The sequence below is a fragment of the Amblyomma maculatum genome, chromosome 4 (genome assembly GCF_055883805.1).
Source record: "Amblyomma maculatum isolate TAMU_Amacu chromosome 4, ASM5588380v1, whole genome shotgun sequence".
Lineage (NCBI taxonomy): Eukaryota > Metazoa > Arthropoda > Arachnida > Ixodida > Ixodidae > Amblyomma > Amblyomma maculatum.
In genome coordinates this window covers 144853628-144877430 of record NC_139347.1, presented here as the reverse complement: position 1 = coordinate 144877430, position 23803 = coordinate 144853628, and the positions used below count along the sequence as shown (strand labels likewise).

Genomic DNA, 23803 nt, shown 5'->3' with positions numbered 1-23803 from the left:
CCATCAGTAGCCGATACCTAACCGGGCATTCAAACGTTAACCTGAGAGACACAGCCGCGCTTGCTGTGGAGGCTGAGCCCGGATCAATACCCCTTCACACATCGTCATCAGGCCGGAAGCCACGCCTGGAGCAGCAAATTGGCGCTGACATCGACGGAGGCACTGACAAGAGCCAGAGGACATAGCAGTTCAATATATGGATAGCTCGAGAAGATAAATTCCCGTTGTGTCCGCTTCTGCGTTCGGGAGGCTCCTTAAGAGGGGGAGGATGTGGGGATACACGTATATCCCATGGTCCTTCCTAACCGCCGACGAACGCGGCCGAGTCACGAGACGACGCACGCTCGCCAAGAGGGTTGGAGTGGAGGCCCTTAGCGCTTCCCTCGCTCCCCATACAATGTTGTGACGTCCCAGCACCGCGCTGGTCACTTAGCGAAGGGTGCATTCCAAACGCGGGGGAACAAATTGCGTCTCGAAGTTGGGTCCCGAAGAGCAACCGATTAATTCTCGGGATGTAATACAGAGAGGGATAAAACCGGGGTACTCGCGATGGGAAAACCTCTCTTGCCTAGCCTGCACCTGGAGACCCTCGATGTACTACCCTGCCCTTCCCCTGCTAGGCCGACGACCACGAAGCCCTGATGAGCTACCCGAACTCTATTTTATAGGATAGAACATTATTTTGCAGTGTGTGTTAAAGCCTTAAATGTGTGTTAATGCCTTGCGAAGGTCTATCACATGCATCGTATGTAGTCATACGTAATGACACAGACACGCATCAAGCATTACCTTCGGACCTTTGCGTTCTGCTTGAAGCCTAGCGAGAGTTGTAACTACTGCTTGTAAAGCACTGGTGTCGCAACATTCAACCCCGATCTCGAACCACGTGCTTCGCCTTTAGATTATCCTTGCTTACACCATTCGTATGTGGGTACTTACTCTTTCCCGCCTCTATTCATTGAAGCTGCTTACAGGTATTGAAAGAACCTCACTTTTGAAATCACGTATTGCTTATATTCCATAAATTTCTTAGAACGATTACGTGTCGAAAAATAAAAAAATTCAGTTTAAACTCGCATCCGTTTCTGCCATCTGAACAGAGGATCCTACACCCATCTATCATTGCGTATAAGACTTTCATTGAATGCATAAAAGGTATTTTTACCGCACAACTGTGCCTGAAGCCATATTTATATTTTTCACCCTTAAAGCTTTCAGATCAAATACTGCAACTGTAATGAACGAGAGGGGGCGCTGCGATGTCTGGCCACAGTTGACAGTTGACAGCCGTGTGGTGCGGATGCGTGTTCCATCACTCCTCCGATTGCACGCGGCTACCGGAAACGGACGGACTGGTGACAGCGGGAGCTTCCGAAGCGTCAAATAGATGAGTTCTTTCTTTTATTAACTTTATTTTGTTTTCAGCTAGTTAGGTTAGGTGCAGCCAAAAGAATAGATTTTAGCTCTTGGTCCTAGCGGCCTGGTTTTTCGTGCCGGCAGCTAGGTTTTCTTGGCGTTCATTGTTTAGCTATCTTGTTTAGATAATTTTTTTTTCTAGGCTATTGGCATTCGCAGAATTGGTTTTAAACGCGTGTTTGCTAGTAGTTTCTTGTGTCTTCTTTTGGCAATTTGTATATTCTCAGAATTCGTAATAGTTATAGTTCAGTCGATGAGCGCTTAAGATGTGCAATCAAAAGAAGGTAAAGTGTACTTAGTGTGAGGCGCAGGTTAATCTCAAAGAAACGCGTTTTGACTCTGTAGGTGAAGCGGAAGGCAGCGACTTTTTGTGTCGGTGTTGCGTACTAATGCACGTCTAGATAGATTTGATCAAGAAAGGGGCAGTTTAGTGTCTCGTGTGGAGGATTTAGAAAATGAAGTACGTTTGCTAAGGACGGAAAATCAGAAACTGCTTGGACAGCGTACTCGTATTGAAAAAAAAAAGGGCCGACTTTGTCCTTGGAACCAACAAGGACGAACATTCCAATGCGGGCCACGTGGCTGGGGCCAGCACTGGCATGGAAGGCATAAGCAAAGTAGGTCAGGCGGATCCGAACCGTCAGAGTTATTTAGAAGCAGCTAAGACGCCGGAAAAAAAAAAGGAAGAAGTAAGGAAGAATGAAAATCCCAGAGATAAGGACACATAACCGAAAGCAGGAGCCAACAGTTGGGAGAGGGAGAGAGAAGGCCCAGGTGCTTATCGCCGGAGATTCTAACATGAACAGGTGCAAGCGAGACATCTTGGAAGGAGTAAGGGGTGATAAGAGAGTGTTGGTTGGAGCCTTCCCAGGGAGAACAATGAGGGCAGTGCTAAAAGAGAGTAAAAATAGGATGTTGAAGAATTCCGCAGAGCGCAGTATGGTAATAGTAGCCGCGGGTCTAAACGATGTCCTAAATGGTGACGCTGCAGGAGTGGTGGAAAGTTTAGCTAAGGGAGTTGACGAGATCAGGGAGATAGCACAGCAGACGCAGATAGTTGCATGCACAGTACCAGAGGTGCTAGGATTGAACGGAAAGATGGAAAAGGGCGTGGTGACAGTTAACCAGGACATAAGATAGTTAAGCCTGGAGAAGCGTTTCGAAGTGGTTGAGGTAAACAGGGAGGTACATAAAGCAGGTTTTGGTAGGGCTTTTCAGCGAGATGGCATTCATTTTAACAGAAGGGTGGGAGCAGAGATCGGCTGGCGCCTGGCAGGCAGGGCTGTAGCTTTTTTAGGGGGTCCGCGAGGACTCCGTGCACAGAGGTAGTTAGAAGTGAAGCAGAAGAAAGTGTAATAATAGAGGCTGAGCCCCCAAAAATGGCAAAGAGTAGGTCGAGAAAGAAAAGTACAAAAAAGAAATTTAACACTAGGACCAGCTACATAAACATGCAAGGAGGTAGAAAAAGAGCGAAATGGCTAGAGATGGAACAGCAGTTGAAGGATGACAAAATAGGTGTGTACGCTCTTTGCGAGACGCATCTCAGGGATCTAGAAGATCCGCCGTTTATAGAAGGCTACGTCTGGGAAGGGTACAACAGAACGAGAACGGAAAAAAAGGGTGGAGAGGTAGGTATGTTGATACACCAGGGAACAAATTGGCAAAGAATTAAATCATCTTGTAAAGAGTATATCTGGGTTCAGGAACAATTGCCGGCATAAGGACATGGCTAGGGGTAGTTTATTTAGGAACAGGGCATCAATGCAGACAAGAAAACAGGGACCTTCTTGAATGTCCCAGTGACGATATAAGCCAGTTTGGAAATAGGGCCAATATTATTCTACTGGGGGACATGAACGGCCACATCGACGATCTGGATGGATACACGGATTGTAACTGCAAGCTAATGCTAGATTTCTGTGAGCGACACGATCTAGTTATAGTAAATAGAGAAACAAAGTGTGACGGCCAAATCACGTGGGAATTCCGCAACAGGCAGACGACCATTGACTATTGTCTAATGTCGCAGGAAATTTATAGCAAGGTCACAAAAATGGAAATAGACGAAGAAGGGGAGTGTAGTATGGGAAGTGATCATAAACGTATTAGTCTGCAGATGGGGCCCTTGATGAAAAGAGAAATGGAACTTAGACAAAACATAAACGCAAAATTAAACGACGATCAAATAGCGCAGATAGCAGCAGACATAGAGGAAGCAATAGAGGAATGCCCCGTGGAAGACTGGGATTATGAACAGGTAGAACTACTCATAAGGAGGAAAATTCACGAGGTTAAAGTAGCAGACCACTGGAATGGAAAGAGGAAGCCACGGAGCTGGTGGAATAACGAAATCAGGGAAGCTATTGAACAACGACAGGCTGCTTCAAGGGAACACCGAATGGCAAAGAAAGCACAGGTATCTCAGGAGGAAATCGACCAAAAATGGGAATCATATCGACAAAAGGAACTTCAGGTGCAGGCCCTCGTCCAAAGTAAAATAAGACAGTCCCCCGATCGCTGGATGGCTGATATACACGATGCCTCTAGAGGCGGAGCAAGAAAATTCTGGAACCATATAAGCTGGCTAGGGAAGAAGAATCAAATAAAGCAGGATCAGGTTCAAGATAACGAGGGAAATTGTTTAAATGGAGATAACGCAGTGAACTACATTACATCAGTTATAGCCGAGTCATTTTAGGAGCGACGATAGGGTAATCTCCGCAAATCAGGAAGCAACACAAGGTAGCAGAATACAAAGCAGCCTAGAACTGGCCAATCTAAACTGGAAAAGGGCAGAAAAAAAATATTCCTAAATACACATCTACAGGAATAGATGGAATTCCGATCAAGCTGATTAATGAACTCGGTCCAAAAAGTAAGGAAACGTTGTTAAAAGCTCTGGAAACAGTCATAACGAATAAGCGAATTCCGAACAGCTGGCGGCAGAGTGAAATGAATTTGATTTATAAAGGGAAAGGAGACAGGATGCACATAAAATCCTACAGGCCGATTACCATAACATCTGTTATGTACAGGTTAGCCATGCAGGCGGTGAAATTAAAGGTGGTAGAAAGTAACAAGATACTCGGAGAACTTCAGAACGGCTTTAGAAATGGTAGGCGCTTAGATGATAGCCTGTTCGTGCTTACCCAATGCATCGAAATATCTAGAGTAGAAAATAGACCTTTGTATTTAGCCTTCCTGGACATAAACGGGGCGGACGACAACGTAAGCAGGGTACTCCTGTGGAACATATTAAAAGAAGAAGGTATCTGTTATGAGATAATAGAGTTCCTACAGGAAATATACCGGGATAACAAAGTAGAAATTACGTGGGAAGGGATAAGAAGTACGGAGGATGTCAAAGTATGCAAAGGATTAAGACAAGGCTGTCCTCTATCACCGGTGCTGTTCATGCTTTATATGATAAACCTGGAACGGAGGATACACGACAGTAACCTAGGTTTTAACCTGTCATATAGATTAGGTGGAAAGGCGGTAGAGCAGCGCCTCCCCGGTTTGATGTATGCAGACGATACTGTGCTGCTAGCTGAGAATCTGGAAGAATTGCAAACTCTAGTTAAGTATTGCGGAGACGAAGGGGACTCTCTAGGCTTCAGTTTCAGCGCAGTTAAGTCGGGTCTGATGATTTTCAACGGCTCAACTGATCAGGGTCTTAAAATACAAGGCCTTGAAATACCTAGAGTAGCAGAATATAAATATCTGGGGGTATGGGTAAACGGAGGATTGGCATACATTGGAAAGCATGAGCAATCACTTAAGGCCAAAGGGCGAAGGAATGCCGGGATAATGAAGCTTAAGGCATTGTGGTGATAAAATAGGTATGAGGTTTTGAGGGGTATTTGGAAAGGAATTATGGTGCCCGGACTTACTTTCGGAAATGCGGTTTTGTGCCTAAAATCAGAGGTACAGTCGACATTAGAAACAAATCAGAGATGCGTTGGACGATTAGCACTAGGTGCCCACGGCAAAACTACAAATGAGGCGGTACAGGGAGATATGGGCTGGGCATCTTTCGAAGTGCGGGAAGCTCAGAGTAAAATATTATATGAGGAACGTCTGAGGAAATTGGACAGTAACAGATGGGCAGCTAAAGTATTTAAATACCTGTACCTAAAAAGCGTTGACTCACAATGGAGGAAAAGAACTAGAAAACTAACTAGTAAGTATGCTAGTAACAAGGACGGAGAAATAAAGAGCATTAAGCAACAGGTGAAAAACACAGATGGTAAAAATAGGATAAATTCGATGGAAAAGAAACACAGTGTGGAATTATACCGAAAGTTGAAAATGCAGATCAGGAAGGAAGATTTCTTTGATAACTCAAGAGGCAGTGCCCTACTTTTTGAAGCTAGATCAGGGTGCCCTAGGACTCGCAGCTACAAAAAGAAATTTAACAATGGAGATGAGACATGTGCTGTATGTGGAAACTCCAGTGAAACAATTGCCCATATTATACTCGAATGTAATGGTATCCATCCGGAAGTTGGTGCAGGCGCAATCACTGTTCCTGAAGCTCTGGGGTTTAGACATACCAGTGGCCGGGTGAATAAACCGGCGGTGGAAACTAGCAAAAAGATATAGGGAAGATATAGGGAGAAAAATGAGCATGATAGCTAATGCTACCACCCCGTTTCAAAGGGGACGCTCTTACATTCCATCCATCCATCCAAAGTGCTAGTTCGCAAGTGGGTTTGCCCCTATTGTAATAACTCCGCGTATCGCTTGCTGACGCTACGCTAAGATCTTTTTGTAATCACGAGGATTACATAAACGCCGCGAGAGACGAATGAAAGGTGGTCACGTACGTTACTGCAGTTCAGATTTTAATTATAGTGACGGATCTATTACGTAATCGGGGGGTAATACAGCCCGGCTTTCGATGTAACACAGCTCCATTCATTTATCCCTCCGTGAGTCACTCAACGAATGTGATTCATATTCATGTGCTTGCAGAATTCACTTGTAGGACCCATTTATGCAGAAAGAACTCTTATTCCCACCAGGCAACTATTGTCGGGACATTGTTGAGACCGTACTGCACACACAGAAGGCAGCCTTCACACCAGGTTGGTGAGCTCTTCACCAAACCGTGTCCATAGCGTGTCTTGTTCATCTGCCTAAGCGGTCCAAACCGTCGCCCGCGCATGGTTTGTTACCCATAACGATGTCAACTTTGTGTTCACCGCGCACTGATAAGACACAGAAACAAGCAGAGCAGATTGAACCTTACACATATCGCATTTCGTTTTGGCAAATGCAACAATGCGCGGTACTCGATTTGCTTCGTCGCGCAATCCAGCTTTAGGTGACGCTGCGAGCAGCGCCCTGTGTCGGAGTCGAAATTAAGTGTGTTAACCGCAGTAGCCATGTGCGTTCACGAAAATGTTGAACAGGAAGGTCTTAATATGTGAAGCTGCCTATCAGACTGCCATCTTTGGACCTTGTAACTCCCGCTATAATTCTTAAAAAATCTGGCGGATATAATACACCATAAACAGTCTCCAATTCTGCAAATAAATCAAACCCCATAAAATGAGAATTCAACAGTTATTTACGAATTTGCTTAATTAGCGAACTAACAAGCCTTCTACCTTTTACCTGATGTCCGCGGCAGCCCAAAATATAGCCGCGCCACAAAAGTTCATCAAAAGTTAAGCCACCATTTAAAAACGTTGGATCTTCTAAATGCATACGCACAGACACATACACGCACGCGCACACACTGTTTTGGCAACTTATATTCGGGTCTACATGATATTGTCCGGAAGGGCAACAAAAACTTTTGTAGCTGCCTCTTTAATTGGCTTCCTTCATTGCACATTAAAAGGAAGGTCGGATAATGGGGCGGGGGGAGGGGGGTGGGGTACCATAACGAAGAATGCGCTTACATCTCCAACTACATGCTACGGGAAAAAGCGACATAATTTACGAGTGGCAACAACATTGCTAGTACTACGGTTTTAAAGACATGTTCACGAATGTTTTAGAGCACCACCTTTATTCTTTTTTAGCTTCCGTCGCTCCTAAAACGTGCGCTTGATCCAACTGAGAGGTACAATAGTTTCTTTTTATTTTCTCCGTTCACAAATTGCTTCTGCTTCTTAAGTTTCCACTCCCCTTTAGTTCTGCTTGTTGTGTTCCTCGTACACTTTTAAACTGCTTCCCTAAGCTGCATGTGTACCACAAAGCCCATCGCAGCTTTACACTACTGAGTTATGTTAAGGTTATAGTTGTATTCAAAGCATAAAATATTGGCAGTAGTTTAACGATACCAACTGAACCGAGCGGAAGCTATACTTGAGCAAGGCTACTCATTCTTGCCTGGTTTCTTTTCAGAACCTTTTCTCACATTAAGCCCAGTATTCCTGGCAGTGCAGAGCGAGTAGTGGAAGCGAGCGTAGCTGCCACGCTTATATATTTCACGAAGCGATGGCGCCCCATGAGGTTAGGCATATGTTTAGTGACCAGACGAGACAAGCGGTGGAGAGCAGCGCTGCGTCGGAGAGAAACAGCAGCGACTGGTGTGGCTGTGGCGAGTCGTAGCTGGCATGATGAGGTCAAACGGCATCCTCCGTGACCATCAAATTTGAAGCTTGGAGAGTGAAAGCTTCGCTCTTAAAACGCGCGGCAAAGCGAACTCACTACACTTAGGTTGCCACTCGGAGAGAGGGAACGGACAATATTCACTGTGAATTGCTAAACACGTTCCGAACTTTTGTACAGAAAAATGAGAACATGGTAGATATCCTTAATGTAAAGTATTTGGGTCATCTGAACATAGACTTGTCTCTAAACACTTTCTTTCAACAGGCACAGTCACAGAAGTTCTCTCACCTCTACACATTCTACGCAGCGATGCACTGTGAGGACGTGGTCGAGGAAGATGGTAGCATATTCGCGCATCCCTGCATCCTTGCCACAAATTGCCTGCATAATGCCCCCGAAGAAGCGAATGGCCACTTTTTGAGGGGCAATTTCTACCACTTCAGCTGCAGTCAGATACAGTAGTTCATTGACAGCTGACAGATTCTTCAGTAGGCCGCATATCTTTCCAGGACCATCCGTGCACACCATGGGGAATTTAAGACTCGATCCGCTGTACGGTGTTCGGATTTCCATCCAAACAGGACTTTGTCCTGCCTTCGGACTGAGGTGAGGGCGACAATATGCCCGCAAGGCGCTGCGCAGGTCACAGTTTTTCATGTTGCCCTGCAAGGAAATAGGTTTAAGCAACAGCGAAAGCATGTGCAGCAAGTCATGCATCCGACTGCGCAGTAGTACTCAACAGGTTGATTTTTAATTTTAAGCTAGTTCACCCCACAACCCATTTCCTCAAAGCACTAGAAGTGTGAAGAATGTTAGCTTAGTTTAAAAGGCTTACAGCAAGGAAGGTGTTTGTGGATAAATGAGAAAAGAACTTGCTCGTTGGAAAAAAAAGAGCGAATTCCTGGAAGGTCAGTGTCTTTAACCGAATCCTTGATAGACAATGGTAAAGGCTGTTTCCGTTTCAATTCCTTTGAGACTTGACGTCGCCCCCTCCCCCCACCTTCAGGAACACTATATGGGCGTAATGGACGTGAACAAAAACAAAAAGATAGCCTGGGAAGTATCAAGAAACGTTTTTAATCCGTGGGTGTGTGAGCATCGAGCTTTTTATTTTCTGCTTCCTCACACCTAATCATTAAGGCATTATTAACAAACATTAAGGTACTCGATTAGTAGGCACTAGGTGTTAAAATTCAATACCTAATGCTCGACTATTTGGAAGCTTCCTTGTAGCTGCGATTATTTACCTCTTACTTTACGCATTCCTTCTCCAGCAACGCAGTTATACGAAAATTCACTGCCTCAAAATTTTGAACATTGTCGACAGGAACGCCCGCCAAGGCGGCCGCTCTTCGATGGAGGCGACAACACCGGCGCCGCTGTGCTGTGCGATATCACTGAACATTAACCAAATCCAATCGGTAGAAACTTCCAGAAGCCTCCACAACACCTCTCTCATAGCCTGAGATTCTGCGAGACTTTCTACGCTAATGTAAACCAAGAATAGGCGAGGCCCTCTGGTTGCAGCCTTGCAGGCGCCTGCAATCGTGCAGCCTCATTTAGACATCGCTTAGTTGCATACGCCGGAACTTCAAAGTGATATTGCAAAATACAGACAAGGAGATACAACTATAGGCCGTCCAGCAGGCCCAGGGTGCGCTAGAAAAGCACAACCCACCACAAGCGGGCCAAATGAGGTAGTGCAGAGTAGGGCATAATCCCGGGCCGACGCTTGGCCAGCGTCACGACGCTTTATCCTGTCGTTTACCGGCTCCTTAATAAAGTAATACATACATACATACGCTAGCTTAGATACTGCTGGAATACGCAAGGGCCCTTTCAGATCTTACTAATCAGACAAAATGAATGTCGTGCCACCTGATGTAATGCACCGTTACGAGAAATCTTGAACGAAAACAAATTGCGAATGCCAACTACCAAGTGATACTATATATAAAAGAAATGCTTCTAGCTAAAAACGAAGGAAACGTGTCATGGTTTTAGCTCCCGTTAAACGGATTAACAAGTGTTCGACGTTGTGCTCCTGTTTTTGAGTGGACCTCAGTTTTGCAAAGTGTAAAAATTATGAAAATAGTCCAAGCCTCGATCGCATGTCAAAGGTTGCCATGTCTGGTGTTTATTCTAAAAGCGAAATCTAGGCGCATGCCACAGGCGGAGCCGCTAGATGATGGCGAAGATATGCAAATGTGAAAGTGCTGCATCATGGGAGGCTCACACAATCTCCCCGGGAGGGCGGAAATGGACAGCCTCGTCGCTCCTAGGAAACCGATGCATCGCGCTCTACAGGCGCTTCAAACGAGAATTATGGACAATTTTAGTACCATGGGGGTGTCCATCCTGAGCGTTCAACAGGTCTGCTTCTTTAGTTCACTGGGGAAGTGAGGTTAAAGACCCTGCAGGGATCAAGGTAGCGGTTGTGACATTTGTTACTAAGGGCAGTGGTGCGCAGTAGTGTGTAAAGTAGTACTTCGTCGTCACCAGGACAGAAAGAAACTAAACGATGGGTAGAATCAGCGACTTCTAGGGTCTTCCTGGCAGGATTCAGTGTTCAGGCGAAGAAGATGACGGCATCTTGCCACATGGCATACGAACTGTGCAAGTAGTGATGTGGAGGAATGGTCGGGCGTAAAGAAGAAACAACTGTCGAGATAAGTGGGAGGATGGCCAGAAACGTGGAAAAACGGCGAGTAACTGGCAGTGGGCAGTAACTGTAACTGGCAGTGGGCAGTAACTGTACTACTGTATTATAGGCGAATGCCACGAACGGAAGAATAGTTTGCCAATTTCGATGATCCGGTACGAGATACAATGAGATCAGATACAAAGGGTGCGATGGAACCGCTCCGTCAGACAATTTGCCTGGGGATGGCAGCTTCAGGTTGTCTTTGGAAGATGGGCCGTTAAAAGAAATTTTTAACCTCTTGCACCGAGCCAGTGCACACGGATGCTGGCTCGGCGTAGCGCGTGACGGGGTCGGCATTTTCAATGATCCAATGGCTGTCCTGGTCAGAGAGGCGGGGCATGTAAGTCAATTGAGACGACATCGAATGGCGTTCGCGACTGGGGAGGGTTTCCTGGTGGCCAGCGGGTGAAGACGTCGACCGTTTGAGACGTTGAGACAGGGGACAGGAAGCGACGGCTTTAGATACGCTGGAGGTTAGGCAACGCCAGAAGAAACGCCTGTTTACACGTTCGTAAGTATGACAAAACCTAGAGGATCGGCAGTAGCGGCATACTCAAGAATCGTTAGGACATAGGGGAAGCCCACTAAGCATGATTGGGATCCAGCGGATTCCATCAAGGAATATGCGTAGCAGCGTAGGACGCCATCGTCGAACTTGAGCTGCCTAGCTCTGGGTGGGTTCGAAGTGCCGATAAGGCGGTCGATGATGGGACGGCAGTAGGGTCGGGTAGTTGCTGCGAGAGGAGTGCGCGTTGTCTGAGACACCAAAAAAAAAAACTGCTGTGATGTGCGTTGTAGGAAGAGGAAGAGTTAAGGATAGAAAAGGAAGATACAGGGAGAGAGGTCTGCTCTGTTGAGCGGAGGAAAGGCATTGCATAGAAAAACAGCAAGTTGATTCCGAAAGGGGGCTGCTAGAAAGCATGTCGGTGCCTTGTTGTTGGTGACCAGAACTATAAGTGGTTTCATATTGGGACACCTGTGGGCGTACAATGCAACGGCCAAGTTGTCCTGCCAATTTTGTCTGCGCAGACATCCAGCAAAAAGCATTGTGATCAGTCACAACTGTGAAGTGGTGACCGTATAGGTAAGGACGAAATTTGTCGACCTCCCAGATGACGGCAAGATATTCCTCTCCGGTAATAGTGTAATTTTTCACAGCTGGAGTCATGGAAGATACTGGCTAACTGGAAGATACGGACGCTGGCTAACGGAATCACTTTGCCACAAGACGTCCCAACGTGCTGCAGAAGTACAGTGCCGAGATCATGACCACTGACATTAGTATGCAGGAGGATTAGAGCAGTCTCAGAACTGGCCAAGGACACGGTCTAACGTGAGGGCGTCTATCAGGTTGTTAAAATAGCAGTGTCATCCTGGCCCTAACCAAAATGATGCACGCTTTAGGCAGTTTATGAAGTGGAGAAGTGATGGCCAAGGTCGAGCAATATTCGGCGCCTTGAAGAGAATCATGGGCGTCATGAATCTGTCGCATTGGGTACAAATCTTGCGAGTAATGTTGTTGGGCCCACGGTAATGTCCACAAAATTGTATCGATCCGTGCTTTTTTATTTAAAACAATTGTTGCTGTTCTTGCGAGTGAAGAAAGAAGGAAAAGAAAATACCTACTACTAGCTCTGTAGCTGAGCCACCTCCGATGCCTCGTAAGGACAGAAGAGGAAATAGAGAAGAAAGAAAAAAATTACCGACGATTACGTTACTTCCTAATGCGAAATTTGAACGCAGCAAATAAGCTTTCACCTTTTCGATAGATTGAGGCAAAGAAATCGAGCAACACATGTATGCGCTATCACAGAATTTTTTTTTTATTTTTCACACGTATTCCTTTAACAAAGACTCCACTAACAGTTCTTGACAGTCATGAAGGAAGCTTTGTGGTCGGAGAAATAGACTGATATATGTTCGACTTGAGAGAGTTCTACTTAAGTTAAGGACAACCCAGAGGGCTATGGAACGAAAAATGGTAGGGGTAACATTAAGAGATAGAAAGCGTGCAGAGTGGGTCAGAGAAATAACGCAAGTTAACGACATTCTAGTGGAAATTAAGAAGAAGAAATGGACATGGGCAGGACATGTAGTGCGAAGAGAGGATAACCGATGGTCGCTGAGGGTAACAAACTGGATTCCAAGGGAAGGAAAGCGTAGCAGGGGGCGGCAGAAAGTTAGGTGGGCGGATGAGATTAAGAAGTTCGCAGGGGTCAAGTGGATGCAGCTAGCACAGAACCGGGTTAAGTGGAGAGATATGGGAGAGGCCTTCGCCCTGCAGTGGGTATAATCAGGCTGATGATGATGATGATGATGATGATGATGATGATGATGATGATGATGATGATGATGATGATGATGATGATGATGTCCGACTTGGTTCCTCTGCTCTGGCAGCTCGTTTAGCAGCAGCAGCAGCAGACGGAGGACTTCCACCGGTCGTCTCGCTCATGGCTCAGAAAGAACTGGCAGATAATTTCGCAGTGGCGAACGGCAGCGGCAATTTCGGCTCGGGCGGTGCACATATACAGATCCGCCGCCACCGATCTGGCTCTCTGATTGCCACCGCACAGGGGTTGCATTGGAGGAGGAGCGAAGAAAGGAATTAAGTTCGAGCCGGCGCTTTGACAACCGGAGACTCGCAGGAAGAGGAGGGAGGGGGCGGCGTGTACACCCAGCGGCAAACGATGGGGGCAGAAGCGCGCGCCGCAAGCGGACAACGCGATAAAGGGAGGAGGGAAGAGATAGCAGCGACTGACTGATGCTGCTGACGCCGATAGTGAGTCAACCCCAGCTGCGGAGTTGGTTTCAGGGACAACGCCACCGTGCCGACGCAAACAATATGATACCCTCGCTTCCGCAGCGCCAAGAACCAGGTCTAGCCGTGGGAAAGTGGTCGCGTATTCGTCGACGTGCCGGGGCCTACGTGAAATAACCGGCGTATCGGCAACTGAAGAGCACCCTATCCGCCACACAGGAACAGGGGGGGGGGGGGGGGTCCCTTCCCTCCTCTTTCTGCATGGCGGCGACAGTGTTCTATGCAGTCACGTTATCTTGACTCTCTAGCGGCGTCAGCGGCATCCAGCGGTATCAGTCGGTCGCTGCTAGCGCTGGGGGGATGAAAGGGGGGCGGAGCTGGTTACCAGGCCGACGACGACGCCGACGCCGACGCGAAACCCAGGAACGGACGCCAAAGAGCTGCGCTCTAAAAGATGTGGAGAAAGACATGCATTGAAACAGCCGTTGAGCACGACCGAAAGTGTAGCGGGTGCAATGACGACCTACAACAGATGCAAATATGGTGGCAGGCTAGCCCCCGCCGCACGAGCCGGTGACGAGTTACAGAGCCATACATGCAAGAAATCTGGAGTAGCGGTCGTCTTCCCCAACAGTGGAAAACTGCAAACGTTGTGCTAATTCCAAAACCTGGCAATCCCCCGAAATTGGAAAACCTCAGACCTATTTCTCTAGCCTCATGCATTGGAAAGCTTATGGAACGCATAATCCAAACAAGGCCAACTAATTTCGTGGAGAAAAATGACCTGTGGCCGCACGAGATGGTCGGGTCCCGACCGGGCCTGTGCACATAGGACGTAATGCTCCGATTACAATATGGCATAATTGACTCGAAATCCAGAGACGCGAAGGTAATTCTAGCACTAGATCTAACAAACGCATTTGAAAACGTAAACCACCAGGCAATTCTCGCGGGACTACAGGATTTAGGAGTCGGCGAGAGGACATATAATTACTTAATAGATTTCCTGACAAACAGGACGTTGAAACTAAAGTTTCAGGACTTAGAATCCCCCACTGTCCACCTGGGAAGTAAAGGAACGCCGCAAGGCTCGGTGCTCTCCCCCTTCCTTTTTAACGTGGTGATGAGAGGCCTTCCTGCCGCTCTTAATACGCGGACGACGTTAATCTCTGGATGAACAATGGCAGCGACGGCAGCATAGAGGAACGCCTACAGGCGGCGGCGGACACCATTGTGTCCTACGCGGCCGAAAGGGGTCTTGTGTGCTCTCCGCAAAAATCCGAACTTTTCATATATAATCCAAAATCAATGAGGTACAAGGCCGACTTTAACGTATAAATTAAGGTCGACGGCAAAACCGTACCAAAAGCCCAGCAAATCAGAATCCTCGGACTTTTTATAAAAGAGGACAGGTATAACGACGGAACGATAAAAAACTCACTACCTACGCGACGCAAGTAATAGGGATATTTAGGATTGCATTCAAAGGCAGAGGTCTCAAAGAGAGAAGCCTCTTGAGACTGATGCAGGCGTACATAATAAGTCGAATATGCTATGCCACACCGTTACTCAACATCAGGACCAATGAAAAAGATAAGATAGACGCACTCATCAAGCTTTGCGTCAAGAGGGCGCTGGGTCTACCCATCTCCTCTTGGAACGCCTGACAGAAATGGGAGTGCATAATACCTGGACGGAACTTGCTGAAGCGGTGAGAATCGCCCAACGTGAAAGATTAAGTAGGTCGAGCACGGGTCGAACCATCTTAGAATGGGTGGGTCGAAAAATAGATAGGGGCACAGCCGACAAGGTTGCCCTACCACCACAATGTCGCGAGAACATCATTGTTCGTCCTCTCCCCTGCAACGTGCACCCAGAATACCACAAGGAGAGACGGGAGAAGAGAGCAGAAGCACTGGTTAAAAGTGCAAAAGAATTCAGAGTAAAAGAAGTTGCCTACGTAGACGCTGCAAGCGGCCGATCAGGGGCGATAGTCGCCGCGGCAGTCGATGGTAGCGGCGCACCAGTCGTCTCCGCCACCATCCGAAGCAGGAACATAGACACGGCTGATGAGGTCGCAATAGCGCTCGCTTGCGTCGGAACGAACGCTAGATTAATCTTTAGCGACATTAAAACTGCTCTCTGGAATATCGGAAAAGGCAGGGTCTCGCAAGAAGGCGCCCGAATTCTAAAAACTGCAGCTAAAATCGTTCGCAAAATCACCCTAATTTGGGTCCCAGCACACACGTCCGTCCCCGGCAACGAGGCGGCTCATGATTTAGCCCGAGATCTTTAATTCCGGGTAAACGCGGAGCCGCCCGACTGCCAGGCGATGGACAAACGTTTGCAAACCTATAAAGAAATAATCGAAAATTATAGATTAGGAAGACGTCTGATGCCGCCACCGGATCCTAGCTTAAATATTAAAGAGGCCATAGCCTGGCGGCGATTACAAGCCGGAAATTTCCCGAACCTTGTCTGGTTGTTTCACACCCAGATATATGAGAGAAAAAAGTGATAAATGTAAAGCCTGCGAAGAGAAGGGGTCCCTCGACCATATACTTTCGGAATGCCCTAAGTCTCCGGCGCTAGGGACATTAAAAGTAGAGAAGTCTGGGTAATCCTGCTGCGAACCGACGTCCCCGCTGACCAGCAGAAAGCCGTCCGCCTGGCGGCTGAGGCCGCGAATAACCAATGCATATTCGCCAGTCCTTAGTCGCGAAGGTTCCAGCCCCCGTTCCTCAGGCCTGCGTGCCAGGAGCGGGGTGTAGGGGGCCTCCTAAATCGGTGGAAATTAAAGTAAATCAATCAATAGCAGACCCGCGCATTTTTTTTTCTTATTCCTGCAGCCACAACAACAACAACAGTGACCTACCATTCCCAGCCCCGTACGGCCTGGACCAGCCACCCCTCCGACCCTAAAACAACTGGGGATGACTATAGCCAAGTGGTGAAATCTAAACTAAATCGCCTAGATGTCTTGCACCCTGTCTCTCGCTGGAGCTGCGTTTCGGTCGCAGTTTGCCACCTGCAATCATCGTTTTGCCAACCGTGGGAGCCCCTAACCTGTCGGATCCTCTACCTCGGCCACACCTTCACAAAGATGTTACTAGGTGACAAGCGAAAAGATGGAGACAAGGCGGCTGCCGCTTTTTGCTGGTTGTCGCGGCCAAGACGCGGATGACTGGCTCGACACCCATTAACGCTTCAGTGCCTACGATAAGAGGAACGACTCTGAAATTCATCAACTTTCTACCTTATTGAGGTCGCCAGAACCTGGTTCATAAATCGCCAGCCCCACACCACTAACTGGCCCAAATTCAAACAACACTTCCTCAATACTTTGCTTACCCGACTGTTCGGATTGAGATTGCGAAGAAAAAGCTCTCTTCCCGCATTGAAGGTCACGATGAATCGTATGCGTTTACACAGAAGTACTTACGCTTTGCTGGCGTTATGGTCTCACCATGTCGGAAACTGAATGCCTATTTCCTGAACGGAGTCAGTTAAGTGTCATTTCACGCTCTAATTGCCCAAACTCCATCAAGTATCGATACCATCATTAACACGTGCAAGAGCTCGACGAGCTGCAGTCCTCCAGATTGCAGCCCGGCCTCACTACTACCCCATTCTCTGCTGACCTCGAAATGCGAGCAAATGATACGAGAAATTATTTGCAAGGAGCTGCAAGCCCTCCGCCCATTCTACCGGTACGGGTGCGATTATTCTCCCGCGCAATCTAATGAGACAGTCTGCAAACCATTAGAATATGATCCATGGAAAACTCAAAATTTTAATAATAACAAAAGCGCGGCGGCATATCTCATCTACTCTTCGATTGCCCTGCTTTTTCTACTGGACACTCAGAGATCGAACCTTACCGCCTGAACTATTCTTCCCTTCTAGGAACTGATGCTAACACACATAATATTTGCCAAGTATGGCTCCTTTAGTGACCTCGTCAGAGCGATATGTTTTGAGTGACGACCTATGCAAGCAATGAAGATTCTGAATTCTGGCCGTGAGCCTTCATATTCAATAAAGGACGTTCAATCAATCAATAACTGGTTCACAGAAAAGGAAAGGCGCTGTATCTGTCGCACTTGTTCTGTGAACACCTGAACCGCGCCGTAGGGGGAGGGAGGAAGGTGGGAGTGAAAGTGGAAAGAAAGAGGAGCCGTAGTGGAGGTCTACGGAGTAATTTCGACCACCTGGGGATCTAACGTGCACTGACATCGCACAGCACACAGGACGCCTTTCGTTTCGCCGCCATCTAAAAGCAACCGCAGGAGGTAGCAATCGTTATTATATAATACCGTTGTCTTTTTCAAACCAAAGGAAAGGCAGGCGCAAGATCGATGCTCTATGGTGATTTTCTACACAGGCAACGGGAATATCATAACTTACATTTTCGTGTTGCGTTGATAAGCACCCTTTATTTCGCAGTGCACATGCTTGATAGGAGGAAGCGGTGCGCTAAGGAACTCGAGTTGAATGCCTGACATTATCTCGAGCGGTTTTCGCGCTGTCCGCGCTATCTACACATACAGTCTATCGCCATTATAAGGCATTCCCGCGAGCATCAACCGAGATCATGCATGGATAGCACCATGGTCCACTATCCTATGTCTTGGCGAGGGAAGTATAAGGTCGGTCTACCTCACTCTTTGCTGTCCTTAGGCAGCAGCCACTCTGTTCTGAACGAGTAGCTTTTTCAATTGTTTTCATTTTGCTTTAGCCAACTGGCAGTGATCGCATGCGCGTGACGTGTTTCCACTAGTTCTTGTTAGCGTCTTCGAATGTTACAGGCTGCCAAATCCGTACTTGATCGGAACAAATCGAAAGCCCAAAATAGAAAAACATGGTGCCAAAGAGAGGGTGATGAGTTCATCATGTGATGGTTGTTGCAAGGAACAGCGAACTACGGAGAGATGATTGTGAAAGTAATCGTTATTTTCCCTGTTTCGAAACCGCCCGCTAAGCACCTGGAACGCTAGACTGGTCAGCACTCGCGCGGTAAGCTTGAAATTGTGCAATAGACTGTACCGCCTGGTGTGTGATGTCATCGCTACACAACAGCCGTTTTGCGTTTCACTTCCAGCCAATCGTGGCCTTCGGTGCCAGACTTTAAGCTACAGTGAACTAGACGTATTGGGTTACTTCTAGCTCAGAAGCTCTACGTTCTAACCAGCAAACCAATGAGCCAATGCGGCAGGACCACGGAGGGAAGACCACGGACACAAGTAGAAAGCATTAAGTGAGGCAACCTGCATGCGCATCATTCATGCGCATCGGGATAGCCCGGCGCCGCATAAGATGAAAATCGATGTAAAGGTCTTCCCTGTCGTCTTTTGTTGGCAAGCAGTTTCAATGCATATTTCATGAGGCTCCAGATTTTAAACGTTGATTGTTACAAGCCTCAGTGGTTAACAATCGAATGTATACGCAGACTATTATCTAACAGATGATAGGACGGAAAAACGCTTCAGTGCGATGATATTCCAGTCTACATCTAGGCCAGAAGAGCAGCTTAGTGTTAATGTTGTGGCCGTATGGCCAAAGTTGAATGCGCTTGTGAATATTTCATTTCGCTCATGTCCCCGTGAACCGATGGCCGCTGGTTCAACCATGCCTTTGCAGCCGGCGCGCCGAATTTTGTTGCGCGGTCCCGTCAATGCTCTCCCCCGCTGGGGTGGCGCAGTGGATACGGCGCTCGAATGCTGTTCCCAAAGAGGCGGGATCGAATCCAGGCCTCGGCGGCAGCTTTTCGCTGGAGGCGAAAAGCAAGGCGCCCGTGTGCTGTGCGATGTCAGTGCACGGAAAGAACCCCAGGTGGTGGAAATTTCCGGAGTCCTCCACTACGGCGTCTGCCATAGCCTTAGTCGCTTTGAGACGTTAAACCCCACAAACGAAACCAAACCAACCATCAATGCTCGCGCTTGACCTTCGCAAATCGCAGCGCTGTCATGGTTGCGAAATACAGCCGATATTTCCTGCGTTTGGAGGAAATAATAACCTGGGCTCGCACACGTGTATCTTTGCCATTGTCAAACACTTTACTTAAATGTTTTCGTGCTTGTCTTTAACGCAGACGCATGTACCGTACCGTCTTTGCCAAAAGTAACAAAGCTGCTCCGAAGGCTGCCGGAGCAAGCAAGCGCCCGTGTGACGGCGTTTCGCTCGCTGTGGCTTATCGGTGCTCGTCAGCTCCGAGGGTACAACAGCTGACGTAATTTCGCACCTTCACTCTCGCCGTTGGATGATAAAGTATGCGCGTATGATGTGTGGGCTGCGGTTTCACGTGTGCGAAGCCTGGTTGTGCCCAGCGAGGGCGCTCGTTATAGTGACGGGGCTATATTCGCTCTTCTCGGCAACTGCCCTGAAGCCGATATTATAAGTCGCGTTTCTTGCTATATGTTGATGCGCGCTTGTGTTCTGTAATCCGCTGCTGAAACGTACCAGCACAATTGCGCTTTCCTGTGTTTGATGCACCTGTACGTTAGAGAATGATAACACACCTCGAAGTTTCAATATGCCTTCTCCGAGGTGCCTTGCGTACTGCCAGTTTAAGGGCCGCGACTCCGTTACAAAGATATGGGAAAGCTTGTGAACCCTTTCAAGCCACCTTATCTCTCTTTTAGGCTTGCAGAATTGTGTTAACCCGTTGGGGAGGCTGTGTATGAATAAATGCAATGACTGATTCTAACAAATTCTTGCATTTGCTTGTAGGTAAGTTTTGGTTTAAGTAACGAACTATAATGAAACCTTCCTCACGCTTAGCCATTAGATGCAAATAATTACTTTCTCGTTCGCAGAACCCTTATTCCAGGGCAATACTGTCAGTCAAACCTAGCATATATTCGTCCTAAAAACGAACAACCGGAGCTCACCGTGTTTACTATCACCTGCTTTTCTGCAGTTGCCGAGAAGAGCGAATAGGCCCGTCGCTATGCTGAGCTCCCTCGCTGGGCACAACCAGGCTTCGCAAGCCTAAAACAGCATCATACGCGTCTAGTTTTTATCATCCAACGGGCGAGAGTGAGGGTACGAAGTAACGTCAGCCGTTGTACCCTAGGAGTTGACGAGCCCCGATAAGCCACAGCGAGCACAACACCGCCACACGGCGGCGCGCTTGCTCCGGCAGCCTTCGAAGCAGCCTGGTTACTTTTGGCAAAGACGGTACCTCAGTCGGAATCTCAGTATGAATAAACAGGCAACACACAACGACACTGCCCACGCATGTGTTAAAGAACAATGGTTGTGGGCCTCGCATTATAATTTTAGCTGTTAGCGCACAAACCTCGACATTGTGCTGCTCACCATAGTAGAAAACGCAAAGCATGTGGTGTAAGAGCAGTTTAACTTTGTGCTGCATTGTAACACTGATTAGCAGGATAACTCGAAAGCATCAAATTCTTAGTAGGAATTCATGTCCGAGTAAAGTGCAGTCTGAGGAATGCGGGCGCAACAAACTGGCATGCTTAGTGCTCATTTTACCAGCGAACTTTGATGTCACTGGGCCAAGCGTTACTTCCACTATCACATATAACTTTCTAGAATTTACAAAGAACTGCATGAATCACAATCCTAAAGCATGTTGCGGCTATGAGTGTTGAAGTTGCTTCCTAATAGTTGTTTTTACACTCTCTCATCATCTAAATGAAAATTTTCTTCAGCAACCAAGTTTCCTTACTTTACCAGCGTAGTGCAACAGTTTGTTTTCGTTACTGCTTGCGAGGTTTCATTTATAAAATTTAGCACAAAACGCTTTCCTCATTAGAACTCGCCTGCTCGCAGGCCCTCGTTTATAACAGATTTTGCACAGAGCTATTATGCAGTACGGCGGTGCGGGACTGCAGCGGGTAGAGGTGAAAATGAGGCGCGCAAGAGCGCAGAGAGCAAACATAGGCGATAGCGGCTTGCCAAAATATGGCAATGTTATGGCTTACCTTTGAGGGCTGAAAACATCCAGGCTAGTTAAAGGTCGAAATTCCCCCGTGAGAAACGCTGGTCCCGACTACACGGCACAGTTAAATACGCGGCAAGCAGCGTTGGCCCCGCAGACTTTCGTTAAAAGAATCACGCCCTCGAAGAGCAAGAAATCATTTCAATCGGCATGGCTGACCCCTGCTGGCCAGTAGACAACGTGATGTTAGAAGTGGGTGTGATTTCCATGTTTTTATTTTTGTGTAGAGCTCCCATGATACCAACATTGTTCGGTGTTCGTCTGATGTCAGCGTACAAGTTTACAGTTACATGGTGACAATGAGCGCACAAGTCAGTCACCGAAAAAATGTTATCGATACCCAACTCCTTCAATTCCGCCTTCTAAAGGACTGTCACTGTTCAGCCATCGATCTGCCACATTAGAACGGACGGCCAAGTTTTGCTAGAATGCGTGGCTCGATAATCGCCATTGATAACGCATTTACGAAATGCAGGGTTATCACGGACCGTCCAAAACTGACGTTACCTTCTCTCCCACTAATAAAGTGGGCAAGTTCGCAACTCTTACAGCAGCGGATCCCGCGATATTACAGTAGTAGTGGCGTCCACGGTCGTGACGGACGCTTGCGCTCTGGCCGTGCGCTACTGCCTGGTCGTCACTAGGCCTAAATTGTTTCGCATCGACAGCACATGGTACAGCACTTCAAAATTGCTCAGAGAAGATGTAGATGGTCTAATTATACAGCTTCGTTTCTGCCATTCGTATTTTTTTACATAAAACAAATGTTAAGCGGGCATCCAGGCACTGGTAGCGGGCACTGGTAGCGAGCAGAACCGGAGCGGTGGTGGCTCAACTTAGATTCAGCTGGTCCGCAAAAGCACTTTCTCTTCCTCTTTCTAGGCTATCTGCCCGCTTAATCGGAACTACTTCTTTGCACAAAATATAAAATTAATTTCTGCAACGTCTTTGTAGTGGAGGCAGTGTCCGTACAAGCAGACGACGAGCTACACCGCATCGGCCCAACTGCCACTTGAGCAGAAAGTGTTTCGCAGTTGTCGCTCCTAATAGCAGCACGGTACAGGTCAGCGATCCTCAAGAAAGATTCGCTTTTGACACTGGGGATTATTTTTGTAAAAAGGCTACTTTTATAACGCTCTTTTAAAGCTCGAGCAACGCATCAACGGTAGTGCTGCCACGCACGGCTAACAGGGTCGAGGCACAGTCAGCCTGCAGGTGTTCACGGCGGTGGAGAAAGTCATATGAGTAAAACATATTTGAACTTCATCGTAGGTACAGAGTATGTCCGGTCTACACCTCATCGTAGGTACAGAGTATGTCCGGTCTACACCAAAAGTTCATTGATGATTTAATTTAGGATCTACCGAAATGTGTTGAAGTATAAATACGTCCCAACAGCACCCGATCTATTCTTGCATTCTTCCCGCGTATGATCTCTGCAACCAGCTTCTGATTTCATAAAATGCCCAGTACCCAATCACGTATTGCTGGCAGGACTATGTTACCACAAAAAATCATATTGATAAAGGAACAAAACTGGTTTAAATGACAAAATACTGACAAGCAAAGACGGTCTCATATGCAAAAGCGTGCAGTGCACATCAAACTCAGGAATGGTAATAATGATCCATCGCAATTGTGGTTAAAGAGCATTTTCTCCTCCCCTACTTGCTTTCGGTAAAATGGTCTCTGTACGCTATGGGAGCACTCGAACGCGCTTCACCTATATTTTTCTAAGGCCTGCCGCGTTACGATTTGCATCGACTGGCATTTCAATGCTGTCACGACTGCCTAAATGAAAGAATGGAGCCTGGTGAACAGAAAGGTAGGAGAGGCGCCTTGCGGAAATTGATCGCTATGAGAGTTATACCCCATAACAAAAGACTGCTCACCCGTGCCGACAATATGCTGTGCATGTCACCGTTTCATATGCCTATATATAGATTATAACGAGCTTTATTGTAAAACGAGCTTGTTGCTAAGGCTAGGTCGAGGCTTGCAGGTAGGCGCTTGCAAGGTATTGGCTCGAACAACTGGTGCTCACGTCTCGTGCTGACGCGCTGGCGCCAGGTCATATTCTTATTTACAATCACCCCCAGGAGAAGAGGGAGCCATCCTGACGACTCAAGGGGACAACAATACGTCTGGGTCATAGGGTTTTAGCCGAGAAACATGGACGGTCTCCCGCCCACGTCGTGGAAGGTCTGGCGAAGGCGTGACGGGCTCAATAATGTAATTCACGGGTGAGGTGCGCTCAAGGACTCGGTAGGGTCCTTGGTATCTCGGGAATAGCTTGGAGTGGAGGCCAGGTGATGTACAAGGCATACATAGCCAAGCAGGGGCTTGTATCGGCGGCGTGAGCTGAGTGAAAATGATTTTTCTGTCG

The 23803-nt window shown here is 47.4% G+C and overlaps 1 protein-coding gene across 1 annotated transcript in view; it reads right to left on the bottom strand.

Moving 5' to 3' along the window:
- The window catches only part of LOC146193251 (uncharacterized), a 55980-nt gene extending 34362 nt beyond the window's left edge, over window positions 1-21618 (bottom strand). Inside the window, exons 1-2 of the mRNA XM_084602627.1 lie at window positions 21401-21618; window positions 8275-8649 (exon numbers count right to left, since the gene is read on the bottom strand). Coding sequence (XP_084458753.1) covers window positions 8275-8643 — 369 coding nt within the window. The 5' untranslated portion in view covers window positions 8644-8649; window positions 21401-21618. The remainder of the gene's footprint in view (window positions 1-8274; window positions 8650-21400) is intronic.
- Between the last annotated feature and the right edge of the window lie 2185 nt (window positions 21619-23803).